Source organism: Lissotriton vulgaris, chromosome 5, assembly GCF_964263255.1.
Source record: "Lissotriton vulgaris chromosome 5, aLisVul1.2, whole genome shotgun sequence".
NCBI lineage: Eukaryota > Metazoa > Chordata > Amphibia > Caudata > Salamandridae > Lissotriton > Lissotriton vulgaris.
The window spans coordinates 1,940,424,439-1,940,441,229 of NC_141693.1; the positions used below are offsets into that span (position 1 = coordinate 1,940,424,439).

Genomic DNA, 16,791 nt, shown 5'->3' on the forward strand with positions numbered 1-16,791 from the left:
AGAAAGAACCCAGTTTATAGTTTTCTAGGTGAGAGATTCCAAAAAAGGAATACTGCTGCAGAAACGGGCAACAAAAACAGCTGTAAAAAGCATCTAAGAGGGCGATGAACCTGACCAAAATACATCATTTTCTAACCAACTCCTCCTAATATATGTATTAGATAGGAAAGGACATCACAAAAGGCTGAAAACATTTTGGACTTAAAAAGTCTGACAACAAGCACATGGAAAGTGACTATCATGGAGAATGGAGTTAAGGATAGCCACAGCTACTTCTTCCAGATAACCGTGTTTCCTAGAAAGGGATGGTGCAGGGAGAGCCTTGTATTCAACATTCCTCCTTTCCTAAATGCTCCTCCACTTCACTAGCTGAATCTCCAGCTCAACGCTCTGCACTGTGCATGGACAAGCCAGCTGCCATTGAGGAATACTACAAGCAGCAGCAGGCATAATGATGCTGATTGGGTAGTTGAGCAGAGTAGGAGTAAAATCCTCAGCATGCAGGACAGGAGTCTAAGATGCAATGCCTTATCCTGTACAGATGCAAGGATAAATGCGTACGCTGTTGACTTTAAAAGTGAATATCGAACCCTAGAATATCATTGTATAAGAATATTGAGGACAGAATATAAAGGAACCAAATATTAAAAGGTAATAGCAAATAGGGAGGTATACATGATATGTAACTCATAGGTACATATATGTGGGGTGAAGTATAGAACATTTAGAAATACTTAAGTGTTGATATTTTCTTTTACATATCCTGTCCCCTCAACATTAAGGGATTGACATTCAGGGAGCAAACCCACCCCGTCACATCTGATGAGTTTTGTTCCCAGATGCAACATTACTTTTTGTCTGGTGTGATCTCTGTCCTTTTCTCCTTGACATTTTGCCACAGTGATTTTTATCTTCTTTTTGCATGTTTTCTCTCAGATGCTAATTCACAATTTTAGCATTGCCCATTAAATCCTTTTCACCTACTTCAGGATTATCATCTGTATTACTATTTGCCTCTACCTTGCATCTTGCCACTCAACGTTCCTGATATGTGGTTGTTAAATATCTTCCACTGTTTGCTGGATGCTGTTGCATAGGTTGAAAATGATTTAGGTCTCTGGCTTTTCCCTTCAATTTGGCTGTATGTTTTAAGTGGACACTCAAATGTTTTGTATAACTATCACTTCCTGACAAAGTAGTTACTGGAGGAGATTGCCCTTTCTTCCAATAAAAAACCCTTCAAATATCCTCAAATAAAAAAAATCTTCAAATTTTAATTTTTCATTTTTTCAGAATTCTCATTTAAGTTAACTTAAACTTACATTCAATTTAAATAAAATATTCTATTATTTTTACATTTTAAATTACATTTTAATCTTAAAATAACAAAATCGATAAGAGTCCAGGAAAGATCTTTGCGTCGCGAGCTAGAGAAATAGTCATATAGCAAAAAATCTTTATCTACTAAAAATCATGAAAATCGTTGCATTGACCTCTCCTTTTTTATCATCCCTATCTGACTCTACCTTACATCTTGCCACTCAACATTACTTTGATGTGGTTGGTTAGTATCTTCCTCAGTGTGCTGCGGTGTTGGTTGAAAATTATTTATGCCACTGGCTATTTCCTTCAACGTGGCAAGGGCCCACATGCATCATCCCGGGATTTTGCGAGTTCTAAAGTACGAAAAATAGCGATTCGCATTTTAGAATTCGCAAAACGGGATGCATGAATATTTTCGCAAATTATTTGCGATTCGGTAGAAATCACAATTTCTACCAAATCGCAAATATTATGCGATTTTCAAAGTGCGAATTCGCAATTCACATTGATCCTATGGGCCAAAAGGCCCATAGGGATCAATGGGAATTGCGAATTCGCACTTTGAAAATCGCAAATCCTGATTGCATTTCAAGGGTGGTGAGGGGGGTTCAAATGAACCCCCCTGCACCCATGAAATGTTGTTTTCGCATCATGTTGCACACACACATGTCCTAAGGACATGTGTGTCCGTAACATGAATGTTTAAAAAATACATTTGCTGCATTTTTAACACTTTTTGCGAATTTACCGAGTGGTTCAACCACTCGGTAAATTTGACACCCTAATTGCGAATTCGCAATTTTAAAACTAATCATGCATTGCTTTTAAGAAATCGCAAATTTGCGATTTCTTGAAAGCAATCGCATTTTTAGAAATCGCAAAAATGTTGCGATTTCTGAAAATGTATGATGCATTCCAAAAATGGATTTTGCAATCGCAAACGGACGATTTTAAGGAATCGCACCGTTTGCGACTCCAAAAACCCTTGATGCATGTGGGCCAAGATGTATTTGGTGGATTCTCCAATTTTTTGTTATACAATCACTTACTGACAAAGTAGCTACTGGAGGAGATTGTCCTATCTTCAAACAAAAATAACCTTCAAACAGCTTCAAATAAAAACATTTTTGAATTTTATTTTACATTTTTAAATTTAAGTTCAATTGAAATCAAGTTTACATTCACTTTTAAATTATTTTTACATTTTATCTTCAAATTAAAAAAATTAAGGTTCAGGAAAAGACCTTTTTCTCCAATGTTTGAGAAATGGTCATATATTAAAATATCTTCATCTGCAAAAAAGCATGAAAATGATTGCATTGACCTTCCATTCATTTTACAGTCCCTCTTCCATCCTCGCCACTAAATAGAAAAGGTTACTCGCCTTATGAAGAAACACAATATCAATGGCAAAAAAACTTTGGAGTCCTAGAGTAGTATAGAAGGTGTCATTTCCAGGTAAATTAATCAAGAAAGCAGATCCTTTCCCATATTTCTATCAACCACCTCCTAATTTTCTTTCAGCCCACGTTCCACTCCAAATATAGCACAGAGACTGACATCATTCATGTGCTAGACAATGCTCTGGAAATCCTGGGTGAAGTAGATGCCTGCCTGTTGGGTTTTCTGTTCCACTCAGCATCATCTGACATAATCTGTGTCACCTGTCACTTTTTTTGCATCATCTCTTGAAGAATTGGAAATATCAAATGGTTTTAAACTGGTTTAAATTGTTCCTCACCACAGAATTTCAGTTTGTGAAATTGAGCTACTTCGGCTCGTCTATGCTCCCTGTTAAATGTGACATTCTACAATTCTTCCACCTCTTGCATGCCTTTCCAATGGTTATATCTAACCTCTAGTCACAATATTACAAGACAAAGTGCTCTCATACACCAATATGCTGACAATTCGGTCTGAAAGATAAACCACAACTCAAAGGTGGTGGAAGGAACACAAGAATCCATAACCATCTAATTCAGAAAATTGCTAAAATTAGAAAGGTAAAAACGTCTAAACATGATTTAACATACCTAGGGCCACATGCATCAAGCTTTTTCCGGTCGCAAACCAGCCGATTCTGTGAATCGGCCCCTTTGCGAATGGATAAAGGACTTTTCTGATGCATGAACCCATTTCCATTCGCAATGTAGGTAATCACAATTGTTTGCGATTACCTAAATTGCAAATGTATTTAGGGAATCACAATTTGCAATTCCCTAAAAGCGATGCAACAAGCCATTCCTAAATGCAAACTGTGCATTTAGGAAACGCTAATTACCATCAACTACAAGTTTATGGTAATTTGCGTATTCTTTGAAAAATGCACAAAAGTGCATTTTTCAAAGTGGCGTGCAGCACACACATGCCCTTAACTTTTTGCGGGGGTGCATGATGGGGTCCTTAGACCCCCGGGCACCTTTGGAATTTCATTTGCAATTTGCAATTACCAAGGCCCATAGGAATGAATGGAGTAATATAACCTAATAGCGAGTTGCAATTTGCGAATCGCTAGTAGGTAATGTTAAGGAATCGCAAATGATTTTGCAATTTCCACATGTATAAGGATTTGCGATTCCCCAATATTGATTCCTTAAAAATCGCTATTAAGGAATCGCAAATCCAAATGTTGATGCATGTGGCAGCTAGTCTTTAGATTATGGAAATCCATTCCAAAACAAACTAACCCGAATCATGATCTCCTGGCCATCAGATTTCTTTCCGAAGATTTACTAATTTAGAAAGTATCTACCTGTTTTACTATCTGTCCATTGCTCTTCCCTCGTCTATCTGTACCCTCCCACATGTGTTTCTTGTTACCAGTATTATCTGGAAAATGCACAACTGCCTTATGGTTGCATCTGTAATAAAGAAATACTGAAAGTAAAAAACGAAATTAAAAAAAACTGTTTCCTAACCCCCAGGCTCTTCTTATCTGTTGATAAGGAGCTGTCATTTGGTCAACTCTGATAAAGAACATCTTACCACAATTCTTGCTTTTCCTTCACTGTGGAGATACGTCAGTTTGTACATTTCACCAACCCAAAGTGGTTGAACCTTACATAGGCAATTTCCTTTGTAAAAAGAAGCTTCCCTGCTCAATATATATTCCTAACAGCCAGCCAGCACAGCTTTTGCTGCATTTGTATTTCATTTCCTGTATGACATTATCTTGTATACTCCGTTTAAAGAAAGTAGTAATAAACTTAAATATGTCTCACCTAAATTCCAAGATTTTTGAAAGCATTTTCCTTCACAGGACAGTTCTATTGTTTTCACTTTCTATGCACTTCCTGTCCTCCTCTTAAGTCACTTCCTCTTGCATGAAGTAATTGTAGCTTCAATATAGGGGACAGCATATGTAAGTAGAACAAATGTTTAATAAGCTTGAGTTAAACAATTGACTTTTGGGCCCATCTTCCAGAAGTTTTTTTTTGTTTGTTTTTAAATGCACGAATGCATTCATTTAGACGTAATCATAATATTGGAGTAATTTTAAGATCTTTTGGTATTCACAGTGAATGTTACGAGTTCTCCTGGGATGATGTGGCCATTGTACATTACCTAGAGTACATCTGGAATTCTGCTGATATTCCCAGTAATGCATCAGTGCCTATTTTCTCCACTGGGGAAAATTTCTGTTCCTAAGGACCAATGTCTTGCCCTACATCTCTACCTCTTAGAGGGTGTTAAATCTTCATTTCCTCACTAGATTCAGATTTATACTTGCTCTTCACTGGAGTAAATCTCTGACTGCATCCTAAGTAGGAATGTGCACTGCAAAGTATTTTCAATATGCACAAAGTTGTAAGTTAGTGGGTAGGTATTCCTGTCCTGGAAATCCCGCAAGCCGCCCCTTAAAGCTGATTTGCTAACACGCATTATTACTCACATCCCAACGACATGTTTCATTTTTGTCACGCCATCGACTGTGGCTATCTCCATCCAGGCAAACGTTGCTTGCTTGTCCTCTTTCAGTTTATCCTCTTTCTGATAAGCGCTTGAGATCAGGTGCCATGTTCCTTGGATCTGAAGAAAATATTTGGAACATAATGGAGTCAGCAGATCAATGAAAGCCCCTGTGATTGTGTACACAGAGCCATTACTAATTAAACATAGCAGATAGACTAAAGGAAACCCTTTACTCAGTTTGAAGATTATTGTGGCAGAAGCATATGATAAGCAAGGGTTAAGATCATCTTGAAACTCTCACTGTGAGAATTATTAACTGCTCCACCTACTTGTAGTCTCAAACAGCTGTTAAACAGACATCTCCACTGTTGTGGTGCCATTGTAAAGAGATCTGTAGGTGGAATGGTTAAAGATGGAGCCTGCAGATGGTGGGGGTTCTTCACTGTCAGCTGGATTTTGTGTGGAAGGGACACAACCGTTTGATGGGCTCTTTGGAAATTATTTAGCTTAATGCAGAGGAGCTTCCTCACCTTGCACCTCGTGGTGTACAAGCACCATCTTCGGAAGCAACACCATCAGGCTGCAAGATGGTGTGAGGCCTACAGGGTAATGAGTATTTTCACTCACAATAATGGTAGAGGGGGGAAAAGAGTGAGTTGCATAAAGAATTGCTAGAACTATCTTGTTCCAATAGCATTAGGGGAGAGAGTGAGAGAGTGTGTGTATGTGTGTGTACATGTGTTTGCGTGTGTGTGCTCTATTCTCTATTGCAATGTCTAGAGGTGAAGATGCAACATGGCAGCAAAGCATCACAGACGGTAGATAGGGAATTTGATGATACCGGTTAGCCCACTGACCCACAAGGACACTTTGTACATTAGATGTTCCGGAGAAGCGAGTGCCTACACGTTCCATTGAGGTGAGAGGAGAGCTACTATTCTCAATAGTGAATGGCAACTGAGAGCCATTGCAAAGTGAGCTATTAACTGCCATCAATGCAGGCCCAGTAAGGTTCAGACTGGAGACATGTTGTATCTGTGAGATGAGTACTGCCCAAGTGCTGAGTACAGGGTGCGTAGAGCGTGTTGATCACTAGAAGGGGGTAACATAATTTTGTAAATTGTGAAATAAATAAAAACTATAAATTTCTTCCAAATACTCGAGGAGTGAAATTTGGCTTCACAAAAGACCCAAGCAAGCATCCAATGAGCTCTGCAGTCAAACCTGAAAAGTCGGAGGATTTCCAGAGTTTCATGTGGTTCTTACAATTTTTGAGGTTCTTTCTGGCAAAACGAGGTCCAAAGAGAAGTGTTGTAAATAGAATTAAGTAGGCAGCAAGACACGTCTTCCAGTAGTTAAGTTGGATTTATTAAGTTACAAAGAATAAGTTAAGACAGCAGAGCACAAAGCCTCACAGCTGACCAGACCAACTGCCAACACACCAGATAGAACACAGCTAGCTAAGAAGATAGAAACACAAAGAATGGACTAAAGACACCAAGAAGCCATATAGAGCTAAGTATGAATTTACAACAAGAAGCACAAGATCCACCCAACTCTGCCAATGAGCCGGACACTGAAGAAGTTTATTTGGCTGCGCATGGACCTCATTTTGCCAGGGAGGATCCCATGAACTACCCACGAAGTGGCCAATATGCAGGTGGTTCATTTCATGAAAATTAGCTGCTGTTTGCCTCCTAGTTCTTCCATGGCAGGTAAAATCAATTTGTCAAACATTTTGACGACTTACATTGCAAATGTGTTTCTGTATCCGTCTGAATGAAACAAAGTGCAGGCCTAGGAGTGTACAGACCCCCACTTTCAGCCCTGCAACAGGCATGGTGTTCACATGTCTCTCGTCACTTTCTTTTCATTTTATATCCTGCTTGTGCAGGACAGTAACAGGTGTGGTGTGCACGAGTGTCTACAAGAACAGAGAAACATTGAGCCAGGCAGTAGCAATTTTAGCTGCTGAAAAGAGCAAATCGCATTGTAACAAACAATACCTCGACCTGACTGGCAGACCAGCGTTACAGTTTTTGCAATCTATACCCCCGCAGCTGTGTGTTTTTATCGATCATGGTTTCTATTCGGGGTTTTACGTTTTAATGTTTGAGGTGTATCAGAAATTTTCTATCTGTGATTTTTATATCGTTGTTTTATGATGCGTATATTCATGCACTTTTATGATATGCATTGATCAAATCTAATAAAGATATACTTACTATATCTGACTGGCATACCATTGAGTGTAGACATAAATGGAACAATAGTAATTACCTTAGTTATTTTAGTTTCTTTTATGGTATTCATTGAGCGATTGTGGCTGTGTTTACTATTTTGGATAATTGTTTTATTCAGTGCTGTTTCTACTTGTTTTGTTGAAGCCATGTTGGAGAACATTCCTGCTGCAAATTGCTAATATATTGTGTTGTGTTGAGTTTTTGGTATGTGTCAAACAATGGCTCCACCAATTCTTGTTGGTTCTGCATTGTAGCACACCGGTACACAACTTCAAAGTGTACCTAGTGCTGGCAGGAAAGCAAATACATTTCAAGTAATGAAAGCAACCTTTTTCTAGTGTCTTTGATTGAACAGATTTGATATTTTCTGAAACTTATTAGAACTGAAAGAAGGAGATCTTAAGGAGAGCATGTACAGAATGTACAGACAAGTTCTGAAGCACCTAAAATAAAACTCTGGACATCGGGGAAATGTTGTATTACAATATTAAGAGTTTTTCTTGTTAACACAAGTGTAGCGTCTTCCCAGCCCAGGTTCCCACTGATGACCCCGCCACAGACAGAGCTTAGTGTTGCACATCTTATTCTGCTGAGTGTAACTGTTGAACTCAACATTCTAAAACAAGTTTTCATGGCATTGTGCTCCTACACCTACGTCACAGCTCTACGGAGTCGGTTAGGAACCAAAAGGGTTCAGTCATAAAATATTGTAAGACAGTACATCTCCTCCTTTGTTAAATAAAAAAAATGATTTTTTATTTTTACAAATCAACACTATATATATATGACAGCTCCAAAGGTTCCAATGGGTAATCGTATCCAACAAATGAGAAGCACTCGTGGGGTGAATTCTCTATTTTACTGTTTGAACTCGTGCAAAACAGACACGTTTCAGCTGACGCCTTCCTCAATGTTAATCGGGCACGCCAGAAACCACAATTCTTTTAACACCCTTGCATGCATTGACACTGAAAAACGTCAAAATAATAATTTAGCATAGTTCCGCCATCTTAACATGATGTTTTGAGCTATTTCTGTAATTTACATAGTATGAATAAAACAGTCAAGTTTATGCCATATACATATTAGAATCCTGTGTCATTCATTTTGTGAATGATATCTCGCCCTCGATGGGCCTTGTATGCGATCATATCAAAGAGATACAAGTAAAACAATTAAACAATCATGCCCTGGATGGGCTACCTCTCCTATGCTTGAACTGTTAGGCAATCAAGTCATCCCCACCTTTATTTATATAACAACTTTTAGGAAACCGCTTCAGCGTCCTCCTTGAAAATGCATTAAAAATGCAATAAAAGGTGACAATTAGAGAGCAAAATTCATGCATTACAGGAAAAGTTAACCATCTTTAAATGTGTGGAAGAAAAATAGCAAACAGAAAAAGAAGAAATACAGAAAATTACAATTGAGAAAATAAAAAAGAAGAAAAAAATTAGAGAGTGTATGGAAGTCAAAAGGTCCCTGTTTTTGGTATGCTCTTTATTGAAGTGCCTGGCCACCGGGTATGACCCGTCCTCATTCGCAATGGCCCTCGTGTTTTCTATTATGTGGACTTTTGTGGGGTGTATTGTACTACCAATGTATATTAGTCCACATGGACAACTCAGGCAGTAGACCGAGTATAGCGTTGTGCAGGTCATAAATTTGTTTATGCCATAAGGTTTGTCCAATCCTGGAATTTTAAAGGAGAGGACTCTCTTGCTCTTACAGCAAGCATTGCATTTACCGCAAGGGAAGAAATTGTTTCATGGTGTCAATAATGGCCTCACAGCTTCTTTCACCTGATGGCTATGAACCCAGTTGTTCTTTGGGGAACGGGCTTTCCCAAAAGTGACCAGAGGGCTGGGTGGTATATCCAGGCCTATGACAGAATCTGTTTGTAGTGTATGCCAGTTCTTAAGATTTTCTTTAACTTGCTCGCATCCTCTTAATAGGTAGTGATTATTCTGAACTTAACAACATCCTTGCTAGCTTTAGATGTATCTTTTAATAGCACAGCCCTTGATAAGGAGTTAACCCTTTTAAGTGCTTGTGTCAAAATCTGACTACTGTACCCTCTGGAACTAAACTTCTCCATGCTTTCCTTGTCAGCAAGTTGAAGAGGCAGTTACATAGATGACAGGCCTTGAGTTCCTTTTCTACCTCTCATGTAAATATTTAAATCAAACTCAATCTCAGAAAGCTCTCTTGGCGGCAACCATACCACGATGTCCTTTGTGAACCACTTCACTCATTTTCTGTCCTGAACTCTCCGGAATTAGGATTCTCAAACTTTGCAGTATTACTCATTCATGAGTTATAGACAGTTCCTCTTTAAAGTTTTTGTATTTGTGACCCAAACACCAACATCAGGGACGCCTTCAAAAACGCCACCCCCATACACCACCAACTAATCCGGTGTGCCAAGAAAGCCGCTTTCAAAGACCGACTAGATAACAACGCCCACAACAGCAAGGAATTATTCAACATCGTCAAAGAATTTACCAACCCATCAGCCAACTCCAATGACATCACCCCCTCTCAAGCCCTCTGCGACTCACTAGCTTCATTCTTCCACAACAAAATCGCAGACATCCACAACAGCTTCGACAACCTACCCGGAGACCAACCCACCCAACCTTCTGCAGGACCTTCACCCCCCTTGAACATCCTTAATGGCTGGAACCCAATCTCCACCGAGGACACTATCCCCCTGATGAACTCCATCCACTCAGGATCCCCTACAGACCCATGCCCTCATCACATCTTCAACAAAGCAGACTCCATCATAGCACCACACCTCTGAGACGTCATCAACTGCTCCCTCAACTCCGCCACTTCCCGGAAAGCTGGAAACACGCCGAACTCAGCGCCCTCCTGAAAAAACCCACTGCTGACCCCACCGAACTCAAAAACTACCGCCCCATCTCGCTCCTTCCATTCCCGGCCAAAGTCATCGAGAACGCTGTCAACAACCAGCTAGCCGCCTTCCTCGAAACCAACAAATCCCTCGACTCCTCACAGTCCGGCTTCCGAGCCAAACACAGCACTGAGACCGCCCTCATCGCAGCAACAGACGACACTCGAACCCTACTGGACAATGGCGACACAGTCGCCCTCATCCTCCTCGACCTCTCCGCAGCCTTCGACACAGTCTTTCATAACACCCTTTTACAGCGCCTCAGAAACATCGGAATCCAAGGTAAAGCACTGGAATGGATCACCTCGTTCCTCTCCGGAAGAACCCAGAGAGTCCGCCTCCCACCATTCAAGTCTGAGGCCACTGAAGTCATCTGCGGCGTACCACAAGGATCTTCACTCAGCCCCACCCTCTTCAACGTATACATGAGCCCCCTCGCGGCCATCGCACGCCAACACAACCTCAACATCATCTCCTACGCTGATGACACTCAACCGATCCTATCACTCACCAGGGACCCTAACACTGCCAAAACCAACCTACATGAAGGAATGAAAGAAGTAGCCGAATGGATGAAGCACAGCCGTCTGAAACTGAACTCAGACAAAACAGAAGTCCTTATCTTAGGTACCTCCCCCTCCGCCTGGGATGACTCTTGGTGGCCAGAGGCCCCTGGAAAAGCACCCATCCCGACGGACCACGCACGGAACCTGGGCGTCATCCTGGACTCCTCACTCTCTATGAACAGACAAGTCAACGCCGTCTCATCATCTTGTTTCAACATTCTTCGCATGCTCAAAAAAACATTTTGCTGGATCCCCACCGAAACTAGGAAAACAGTCACCCACGCACTGGTCACGAGCCGCCTGGACTACGGAAACACCCTATACGCCGGCACCACCGCAAAACTCCAGAAAAAACTCCAACGCATCCAGAACGCTTCAGCCAGAATCATACTAGACATCCCGCGTAAAGACCACATCTCTGGTCACCTGAAAAACCTCCACTGGCTCCCCGTCAATAAGAGGATTACTTTCCGCCTCCTAACCCACGCACACAAAGCACTTTACGAACTTGGACCCGAATGCCTCAACGCACGACTTTCCTTCTACACCCCCTCCCGCCAGCTACGATCCACCAACCAAGCCCTTGATACTGTACCTCGCATCAACAAAACCACTATGGGAGGTAGATCCTTCTCCTACCTGGCAGCTAAAACCTGGAACTCACTTCCCTCTCACCTTCGCCTCACTCAGAACCACCTAGCATTCAGAAAGCAACTTAAAACTTGGATATTCGACAATTAATTCCCCACCCTTCTTCAAGCGCCTTGAGACCCTCTGGGTATGTAGCGCGCTATATAAATCTTTGACTTGACTTGACTTGAATTCACCATCACTGGTGAGAGGTCGAGCATGTTATTTCCACAACTGATATGGAATTATATCTTTCAACTTCATCATGCCACTATCATGGCTTGTGGAAGTGATGATCTGGGTTAACAATATGGTAGCTGGAGTATTTGACTTTACAATGAAATTAATGTAGATTTCAGCCATCTTGAATGGAGTACCCTGGCTTCTAGAAAAGTAGTCATCAGGGTTTAGATCCTTCCCTGGATGTTGTACAATGGTGTAATGATACTCGTGTGATATGAGTCCCCACCGTTTAATGCAAGGAGGCATCTTGGCTTTTGGATTGCCAAAGATAGTCAATGAATCTTAATGATCAATTACCAGTGTAAAAGGCTTTCCATACAGGAATACATGGAAATGTTCACAAGCCTATACCACAGTCAAACTTTCTTTCTTGGGTTGGGAGTAAGCTTTTCTGTTATTATTATTATTATTTAAGAAGCTTATAAAGCGCGCAGCTACCCCCGTCGGGGGTGTCCCGGCGCTGAGAGAGCAAGAATATCACCAGAGGAGGCAACCCGGGTCCTACCCTGCAGCCCAGTGTAGCAGAAGCCCTCCTACTCAAGGTTGGGTGAACAGCCAAGTTTTTAATTTGCGTCTGAAGATCTGCTCAGACTCGATAAACCTAAGGTCCAGAGGGAGGTCGTTCCAGAATTTAGCCGCCGTCACACCGAACGTTCTGCCACCGCTCCGGGCTAGCCTGAATCTGGGAACAACCAGAAGACGTAGGTTATTGGACCTTAGGTTTCTATCAGACTTCGATAGTTTGAGTCTTTGGCTCAGGTAGGATGGGCCAATTCCGTGAATGGCTCGAAAGGCAAGGGTAAGGATTTTAAACTGAACTCTACGAGCAATAGGGAGCCAGTGTAAATCTTTCCGATATGCTTTGACTGAGTTGCGGGCAGGGATGTTTCCAATAAGCCGGGCAGCCGCATTTTGAACGATTTGTAATCGGTCAATGAGATAGAGGGGGGCTCCAGCATATAGGCTGTTGGCGTAGTCCAGATGTGCCGTAATGAGAGCATGGACAATTGTTTTACGGGAAGTCTGGGGAAGGTAAGGGAAGATCTTCCTGATCATGCGCAATTTGCCAAAGCAAGCTGCGGTGACTTTGTTAACCTGGGCTTTGCAGGACAAGGTGTTATCGAAAAGGAAGCCGAGATTACGGGCTGACTCTACTGGAGTTGGAGGGGGGTTCAGCACCGTAGGCCACCACAGGTTGGCTGGGGGGGCTGGTTTCTGACTAAAGAAAAGCACCTCGGTTCTGTCTGTATTAAGGGCCAGATGATTGGAAGCCATCCAGGTGCAGATGTTGCCAAGGCAGTTTCGAAAGTTGGAAAAATGCGAGTCAGAATGGTCTCTAAAAGAAAAAATGAGCTGGGTATCATCAGCATAAGAGACCACGCTGACTCCCCACGATTCGACTACCCTGGCAAGAGGGCCCACATACGCGTTAAACAAAAGAGGGCTCAAGGCAGAGCCCTGAGGCACCCCGCAAAGAAGGGGTTTGTCTTATGACTCAAAAGGACGGAGAAGTACCCTTTGAGATCTCCCTGTGAGAAATGATTTGATCCAGGCCAGGGCTGTGCCTCCGATCCCCAACTGCTGCAACCTAGTCACCAGGATATCATGAGACACAGTATCGAATGCGGCGGACATGTCCAGGAGGACTAGCATGGCCTCCTCGCCTCTGTCCACCGATTCCCTAATCGTCTCCGATACCTCTAGCAAAGCAGTCTCAGTACTGTATCCCGTTCTAAAACCGGACTGTGAATCATGCAGCAGCTGGTTAGTTTCTAGATAAAGGGCCAGTTGTTTCTGGACCACTTTCTCCAGAATTTTGGCAGGTTTAGGTAAAAGGGAGATGGGACGGTAATTGCTAAATTGGGAAGGATCTCCATCTGGTTTCTTTAGAATAGGAAGCAGCCTGGCTTGTTTCCAAACTGAAGGGAAATGGCCATGATTCAAAGAAGAGTTCCATATAGCGAGGAGAGGGTTGATTAAAACAGGGGCTAGATTGACCATCACTTTCGCCGAAACTGGGTCCAAAGGAGATCCAGTCTTCACCTGGTTTAAAAGTGACAGGGCTGAATCTGAGGTCAGATCAGCAAAGGAATTAAAAGAGCAGAGCTGGGTGTCTGATGGACCCAGCTGGGGGCTGGAAGGTACGGGCTCAAAGGAAGACGATAGTTTGATGATTTTTTCCTGGAAAAAATCGGATAGTCCGTTGCAGAGACCCTGTGTGGGAGTAGATTGGGCTTTCAGGGCAGGCGGATTCACAAAATCCTTAACGATAGTGAAGAGGGTTTTTGAGGAATTCTCCGCCTGTTGGATAAGTTTAGAAAAGTAAGCTCTCATTATGGACCTCTTAAGTTTTTGAAATTTATTTAATGCTGTTTTATAGGCTGATTTGCTGATAGGGTCGTAGGACTTGTGCCATTTTCGTTCCAACTTTTGCATCTGCTCTTTTCCTCTCTCAGTGTGGAGGAGAACCAGGGAGCAGATGGGCGAGATCTGAAGGAAGTCAAAGGGACCAGGGGGGAAATACTATCTAATGCAGAAGAGAGGGCAGAGTTAAATCTCGCTGTTTCCTTGTCCAGGTCTTCCAATGGATTAAAATCATAGTCCAAACAGGTCTTAATGGCCTCACTGGTAACTTTGGACCATTTGCGTCCTATTTCTCTGTTTTGGACTAACTTCCACTGGCATATGCCACAATATGCCTTTGAGCATGGGGGTGTCTGCTGTGCTATGCTTGGATATCGCCTAACCCAACGGGGCTAGGGTCAACAATAATCTCCATGAAGCTCTGGATTGAAATAGGTTATTTCAGTAGCAGTTTAAATGGCTTATTTGATTTCTTGACACTTCTATCACATTCTTGTGACCACTTGAATAAAACGTTCTTCTTGGGTAACTCTCATAAGGGAATTCTTGTGGAAGCAAAGTCTTGTATGTATCTTGAACAGTAACAGGCCATGCTAAGAAATGAATGTATCATAGAAACATCTTGTGGATGATCAGCCTCGTACTTTAGCAGGATCAGGTGTCATACCCCCATCAGAAAAACTATGGTCAAAGAACTTTAACTTTGTCTTGCGGCACTCATACTTGTCTGCAATCAAAGTTAGGCCTGCATCAGTCAGTAAGGGATAGCTCCGAAATTCAATATGTCATTGCCATCGTTGAATGCATTTACAACTGGCTGTATGATACGTCCAATGATGTTTTGGAAAACTTCTGCAGCCAATGACACACCAAAACTGAGTCTTTTATATTGAAACAGACTGCCAAGTATAGAAAAGGTTGTAATATACCTGCAATCTTCATTGAGTTCCAACTGATTATAACCTTTATTTAAATCTAAATGAGAGAATACCTTTGCACCATTAAATTGCGTTATCATGTCAGCAATATGTGAACCTGGATGTTGTTCTCATTCAGTTGCCTCGTTTGCTTGGCACATATCAATGTATATGCATACAGCTCCTTCAGTGTCTTTTTTTAGGACACTACTACTATGGGAGAAGCATTTAAGTTATTTTTCAACAGCTTCTTGTAAATAAAAAGCAACTAGGCTATGTCTCTTATCAACAAGACGGACATCGTCAATAATGTGTAACTTTGCTTTCATAGTCTTTATATTTCCCAAACCATAAAACGATGAAGGAAAATGATTAACTATTTTGTGGTGAGCATTCATGATGAAATCAGTCCCATATCTGTAGTGGTACTGAAACTGGGCATGAGCAAAGAAGCGCTTGCCGCTGAACCTTGAAGCACATAGATAGGTACTTGCACCTTTGTTTTCTTGTGTTTCAATGCCGCTATAAAGGTACCTTGTGTTTTTATGGTCATCAATGCAGCCCAAGTATACACTTTGGTTTTTGATGGCGCAGGTCGAGGCAAGGGAGACAATTTATTATATTTCTCTTCAGGCATTAAGTTTATTGATGTGCAATTGTTGATGATGAAAGGTATCAAGTAGTCAATAATTTTTATTGTCATTTTTGGACAATGTTTATATGACTGTGGTGCCTTAGCATGTCGACTTTTCTTTGACTGACATTTTTCTTCTCATTCAGATAGTCTGACATAGCCATGTTTCTCTGAGGTAAACACTGACATGGCACAAGCGTCTTAACATAAAAGGGGCTTTATTTCATCACTTCGAGTGGCTGCAGGGGAGAGGCCAGAGGCCGGGGCGCGAGCCGGAGCAGACGGGCCTCAAACAATTCTGCACTTTTTCGTAAAGACAGCCGAAGCGCGGCCTTATACGACGTACGAGCAGACGGGCCTCCAGCAACAGTGGCAAGGTGGGAAGAGGGGCTTTGGGAAGTTGAGGGGGGGGACAGGCCATCAACTATACAATATGGTAAAAAAAGGGATGGGGGCGGCATTTTTCAATTCTCGCCTAGGGCGGCACAACACCTAGAAACGGCCCTGGGATCGCTCAAGATATAGATGGGTCTGTAAGCACAAAGCTGAACACTTCTTCTTGAACCACCTTCAACGAGTGTGGTATTATGATGACTCTCTTCAGAGCATTCAGTAAGTAATTTATTTCTCTTCGTCTAAATACCAATTTGCATTTTGTAACACCTGGTTGTTTTCCACCTTGCATCGCTTTTGCTGGCAGCATTATTTTGCAAGTTTTGATTATCAGCAGCTGCTCTTCATAAACCAGATTGATTCTGCTTTCAACGTTAACCCTTCATGGATTCTACAATTTTTCCTTCCGTGGCAGCAAGGTACCTTTATGTATGGCTTGAGCAGCAGATTTCCGACCATCAACTTGTAAATTCTTTGCAACGCTTCTGTTGTCTTCATTTGCCTTACAGTGGCTGGAGTTGCACTTTGACTCCACATGCATGAAGCGGTGATTCAATTTGTCTACAGTGACACACATGGCACAAACGAGCAGTTTGCTTTGACCACAGCAAACTCTCTGGGAGAGCACGGTCGTTCTTCAGGTTAC

At 41.9% G+C, this 16,791-nt stretch overlaps 1 protein-coding gene across 1 annotated transcript in view; it reads right to left on the reverse strand.

The window, feature by feature from the left end:
- LOC147717812 (uncharacterized) overlaps window positions 1–16,791 on the reverse strand; it is a 363,057-nt gene that overhangs the window by 287,415 nt on the left and 58,851 nt on the right. The window contains exon 2 of the mRNA XM_086924599.1: window positions 5,216–5,352. Within this exon, the coding sequence (XP_086780725.1) occupies window positions 5,216–5,352 (137 nt within the window). The remainder of the gene's footprint in view (window positions 1–5,215; window positions 5,353–16,791) is intronic.